At 33.7% G+C, this 5,994-nt stretch overlaps 1 protein-coding gene across 1 annotated transcript in view; it reads right to left on the bottom strand.

The window, feature by feature from the left end:
* LOC106879413 (coiled-coil domain-containing protein 13) overlaps window positions 1-5,994 on the bottom strand; it is an 84,781-nt gene that overhangs the window by 56,903 nt on the left and 21,884 nt on the right. Inside the window, exons 6-7 of the mRNA XM_014928969.2 lie at window positions 4,452-4,490; window positions 407-520 (exon numbers count right to left, since the gene is read on the bottom strand). Of these exons, the coding sequence (XP_014784455.1) occupies window positions 407-520; window positions 4,452-4,490 (153 nt within the window). The remainder of the gene's footprint in view (window positions 1-406; window positions 521-4,451; window positions 4,491-5,994) is intronic.

Here is a 5,994-nt window from a genome sequence, read left to right on the forward strand (position 1 = left end):
GTGTGTGTGTGTGTGTGTGTGTGTGTGTGTGTGTGTGTGTGTGTGTGTGTGTGTGTGTGTGTGTGTGTGTGTGCAACTATGCCTGTGTCTGTTTACACTGGTTAGCTAGTGTTATGTTTGTGTTTATCTCCCATAGCTTAGTGATTTGAAAATAAAGATCAACAAAGCAAATCCCAAATTGAAATACAATATGGTTGACTACAGATGATGCCCCAGCATGATCACAGTCCAATGACTTAAACCAGTAAGATAATGAAAGAATACTTAAATAGAAGTTGATTTCAATGAAAGATTTACAATGAAACAAAAGAACTATACTGTGGTTTCATTCATTTATAATTTACAATCGTATTATCTACTATATTCAGTTATGAAGTCAATAAAATGGCATTTATAGCATACTTACTTTGTTAGCCAACTTCAGTTCTTGCTTCAAAACTTGACACTGGTTTCTCCATTCATTCATCTTACTCTCCATTTGTTTTTGTTTCCCTTGCAACTGTTTGATTTCTTCTTCAAGCTAAATAGCAGAGCAAATTTTATAATAATATTGATTTCTAAAGTAGGCACAAAACTTCATATTTTGTGGGAAGGTATATCTGATTAAGACCAGTCCTAAATCTTCCCTAGTATTTTATTGTATTGAACCTGGAAGGAGGGATGAATGGCAAAGTTGACCTCAGCAGGATTTGAACGCAGAATATAAAGATATATAACTATATACTGCAAAGCATTTTTATCTAAACCCCTACTGGTCCTGCCAATTCACTGCTTTTTTTATAGTGATAATGGCTATGAGATTAACCCTTTAAGTGTGAAATTAAATTTTATGGTTATTCCTGTAATGATGTTAAATATCTACTGAAAAATAAATTTGCTATTTTCAGCAAGTCATGTTGCCTTGGTAAATTTGACATATCTTAGCAAAAAGTAGTTTCAAACATAACAAAAAGAAATATTGTTATGTAAAACTGCTTTCCACAGATAAAGGTAATGAAATTTTGAGTGGATATATCTGATTTCTGAGCTAAAGAGATTAAGATGTTGAACTACTGAACATGTGCTTATGAATGGAAAACTGTAATATCTATAAGGAACATTGTGCTGTACTCCAGAGCAGGGTACATTTATCTGCTTCAGTTTGTGTCACGGACAAAGAGAAAATGAAAATGAAAATGAAAAAGAACAAAATAAAATAGAAATAGTTTCCAGATTAATTGGATATCACAAAACATTGCTTTCCTACTCTAGGTAGCATCAGCAGAAACACCATTGTTACAGTTGTTACTCCGAGCCCTTGAAAGGAGCTGAACAGAAATTGCAGAATAAGTTGGAAGTCACTAAAAAATAAAACACACAGCAGAAGGATTTACTATGTTACCATATAACCTACTAGGATTTTATTTCCCAGCATTGCCTGGGAAATACAACACTAAGTTGTGTTCAGCAAACTGGCTGAGCCTTTTGAATATTGGATGGAATAACTAGCCACATTCCTTCTGGCTCTTGGTAAAATAATTTTGTCATTATTAAGCTGGTGCTTGAAACTTAAATTAGCATGAAATTTTGATGGAAGATTTGAATTTAGATCGCTTTAAAATAGAATGTCTGTGAACAGATAAAGTGAACTTCAGCATTTCAAACTTGACCCTTTAGTTATCGACCCACCTGCTGAAGTTCACTTTATCTGTTAAGCTGATTAATAGAGTATCAGTCCAGGAATAATAAAGTAAAAAGAATGTTGTAAGACAATAATATAATTGATTAGAACAGACAATAAAAGAAAATAGAAGAAAAACTATATGGCATATTTTATTTTCAACTGCTTTTAAATTTACTGACTCCACCCAGGATCAGAGTAACTCCACTCAGTAATGTTCTCTTGACCTGTTAATTATAACTACCCTATGAAACCTTATTAAAAATCATCAATTTAGTTTGGCTCTAAATAAACTTAACATATTATCATTCAAACAAGATAAAATAGGTGGGTGTAACTTTAAATTAGTGATTTTATAAAACTAATAAAATTTATAGAATTTGTCTCAAAATTCAACTAATAACTCTTCCCTAGTTAGAACTATTTTAAACCTATTCCTGCTGCTCTGCTAATTTGATGCTTTTACTAGTGGGATTATTTATTATTTATATTTATTTACTTAATTAAATTTAATTCAAGTTTTTTCTTATATATTTTATATATAATAATTTGATTTAAATTACTTATTTTATTCACTTTATTAAATTACAAACAGAAATACCCAGCATTGCTTGGGATTAAAATGGCCTAGTTTCTTATTCTTTTACTTGTTTCAGTCATTTGATTGTGGCCATACTGGAGCACCACCTTTTGTTGAACAGAAAGCAAGAAAGAAAGAAAGGAACGAACAAACAAAGGAACAAATGAACAAAAGAAAGAAAGAAAGAAAGAAAGAAAGAAAGAAAGAAAGAGAGAGAAAGAATGAAAAAAGAAGGAAAGAAAAAAGATGGAAGGAGGGAAGGAAGGTAAGAAACAAACAAACAAACAAATAAACAAAGAAGGAAAGAAAGAAAGAAAGAAAGAAAGAAAGAAGGAAGGAAAGAAGACATAAACTAAAAGGGAGAAACTATTACAGAAGGTGAGAGATAATATGTGTAAACAAGAGAAACTGAGAATGAGAAGAAAGAGAGAATCAGTTGAAAACTGCAGTTTTTAGAGAAAAACTTGTATAAAACACCTTTTTTCTCTAATTCTCACTTTACACAGGAGCTCTGGACAAAAAATTATAGTGCATGACCATCCTTGGCACATAAGTAATATGTGAGTAACGTTTGGTGAAAATTGGTTGAAAACTGTAGAAGTGCATATGTATTGCACACACAGACACACACACAAACATCTTTTGTTTTATATATATAGATTATTTGTAATAAGTGGGGCAATAATGTTATAATCCAGGGTGGTGAGCAGGCAGAATCATAAGCATGCCGGGCAAAGTGCTTAGCAGTATTTCGTCTACTGTTACGTTCTGAGTTCAAATTATGCCGAGGTCGACTTTGCCTTTCATCCTTTCAGGGTCGCTTAAATAAGTACCAGTTACACACTGGGGTTGATGTAATCGACTTAGTCCCTTTGTCTGTCCTTGTTTGTCCCCTCTATGTTTAGCCCCTTGTGGGCAATAAAGAAATAAATACTGTTATAATCCAGTGGATTCAGACAATTATTGGTTCTGCTTCTCTTTTTTATTAATTTTGAGAGCTTTACTTCAAAACTTCAAAGTAAGTATTTAACAGGTTTTATTTTAATTTGCTAGCATTCAATCTAGCATAAATTTATATATATGTTTATGACTGGGATACTAATTGAAAGCTTATAACTACCTAACTGGGTTTAATTTGCATATATGTATCATTATACATATATGCAAATTAAACCCAAGTAAGTAGTTATAAGCCTTCAATTAGTATCCAGGTCATAAACATATATATAAATTTATGCAACATAAAGTCACATATAGCCAACCATATGTTACTTCCATTCTTCCATTAATTTATCATGTTCTATTTTTCTTCATCCAGTTAATATTACTGCCAATGTAATTATAGCTTATTAATGGTTTAATTATTTTCTCACTCATTCTCAACACTAAATTATTTTTGGAGACTTTCTTATATCTCTATAATTTATCTATATACTAATTTGCTATATTTTTCCTAATTAACTCTAGTGTATTCATTCTATACTCAATTTGAATGAGAAAAGGTGAAGGAATGCTTGGATCTGCTGGGAGTGTTTGAAGCCAATGATACATTGTTTTTTTCCTTTCTAGTGGCTGAGAACGAAATGTGGTCATATCTTTATGCTCCAGAAATAAAAGCTCATCACACCTCTTCTTTTAAGACCTAAAAATGTTCAAGAGACAGAAATTGGAACAGAAATTCATAACTGCTTTTTGGAGATGGCTTTTTTTGATATTCTGGAAAATAGCTGTTACTATGAATAGTGAGTTACATATTAAGACACACAAACAGCTTAGAGGAACCATTAGGCAGAAGAGACCAAGCATGAATCTGAAAACAACCCACATATATCTTAGCAACAAAATCAGGCAGTTGGCAAATTGGGTTGCTCAATAGTCTTCCACCCATTATACAGCATAGATCTGTTGCTCTCATAGTTCCACCTCTTCACTACCATGAAGGACAGTCTTCAGAGACAATTTGATGACACAGATGAAGTGAAAGTGGCAGTGAAATAGTTGGTGCAGACAGTGTACATCTGAAATTTTTCAAAGTGGATTTGAGAGTTAGGTTCAAAACAATGGTGCAAATGTATCAAATAGTATCTTTGTACAAAGGAAAAGTTACTCTACCACCATGTACATTTTCAACAACCAATGTCAGTTTATTGAAATGTTATGCCTAACCCTCATATGTTTATGTCTGACTATTGAATTTTAAATAATACTCACATCAGTTATATCTTTGGGTTCCTGTGTAGTATCTTTTCCCTGAAAAGAACAACATTTTTGTTACAATAACAGAAAGATTACAACAGCAAAATTCTGATTGAGAAAAATTACAAACTCTTAAAACACTTATTCATAGTTTTATGTATTTGGTTGTGTCAACAAAACAGAATCACTGATAGGAATTTCTGTAGGTTAAAAATATAGACATCACAAACATCAATTTCAGATAAAATAAATAAGGAATATCCAACTAAAAGCCTCTGACTATTTCTCTATCACTTATACTTCTGATAGCTCTCTAACTGTAGAGCATTATCTTGATAAGTACCCCATTTGTTCATAAGATAAGCTGTTTAACTAACATCCAATAGAGTGAAGCAGCCAAATTCAGCACAGTGTTTTTAATAAGACAAAAAAAAAAAATACCGAGAATATGAGCAAAAGAGAAGGAAAGCACTTGTATTGTATAATATAGTCAGCAACATAGCCACTTGGCAAGCAATTGATATGTGGTTTGAGTCTAAAATTGCTGCTATTGTTGCTGTTGGTGCCAGCTTTAACAACACCAACACCAACAACAGTGGTAGCAGCAGCATCTACATCAACAGAAACCGAGTCACCAACACTTGCACATGGAGATACACTGGATGTTCCAGTAATATGTTCAAACAGTGCCTCTCCAACCACAGATCCTCCTTCAGGATCCCAGAAAGGAGATACACTATGTCCTTAGCCAGCTATGTATGGCAGCTGAAAAATGATGGAACTCCACATGTAATATCATGGAAAATCCTAGAAAATCTAGGCCCCTATATGAATGGGACCAAGCGTTATAAATTGTGCATAGCTGAACAGACAAGGATATTAAAGGACTTCCTCGACCTGGGGAACATCCTTAACTCCAGGACAGAGGTCTTTAGACCTTGCTTGCACTTCAGGAAATTCCTGCTGGCATCCTGGGATCCACACACCAACATAGTCAATTAATGGTGGTCAAAGGGAAACAATCGCTTGTTGACAGTAATGAAGTCTTTTCCTCTTCCATTTGCTAGAGAGGCCACTTGCTAGGGAGGTCATAGGCCAAGGGGTTTTAGGGTCTGAAGAAACACAGTAAGGCTAAGCACTTTGTGGACATGAAACCCAAGGTAACACCATAGACCAGCCATATCTATCTTTATCTATATATATATATTTGTTTTGCAAGATTTTTGATGTGAAATCGTGTGTTGAAACAGATGTTGTTGTACTTGGGGGTGGTCATATTGCCAGTTTAGCCAATAAAAACACACGCACTGTATATTTGGTGTTAATTTGCTTCAGCTTTATATTACATTAATCTTAATCTTATTTCGGTCAGAGTTCTTTCGTCACACTTCTGTGACCTCATCAGTGGTCCTTTGTTTCCTTCTTTCTTATGTGTGTCTCACCTTGCTAACTATCAGCCATTTTGTATTTTGTATTCCTATTGTATGTGTCTACGCATGCGTGTCCTTCAATGTGTCTGTGTCTTTTGTAAGTGCATGTGTGTATGGGGAGTGTCTGT

This window comes from Octopus bimaculoides, chromosome 4 (assembly GCF_001194135.2).
Source record: "Octopus bimaculoides isolate UCB-OBI-ISO-001 chromosome 4, ASM119413v2, whole genome shotgun sequence".
NCBI classification, from domain to species: Eukaryota; Metazoa; Mollusca; class Cephalopoda; order Octopoda; family Octopodidae; genus Octopus; species Octopus bimaculoides.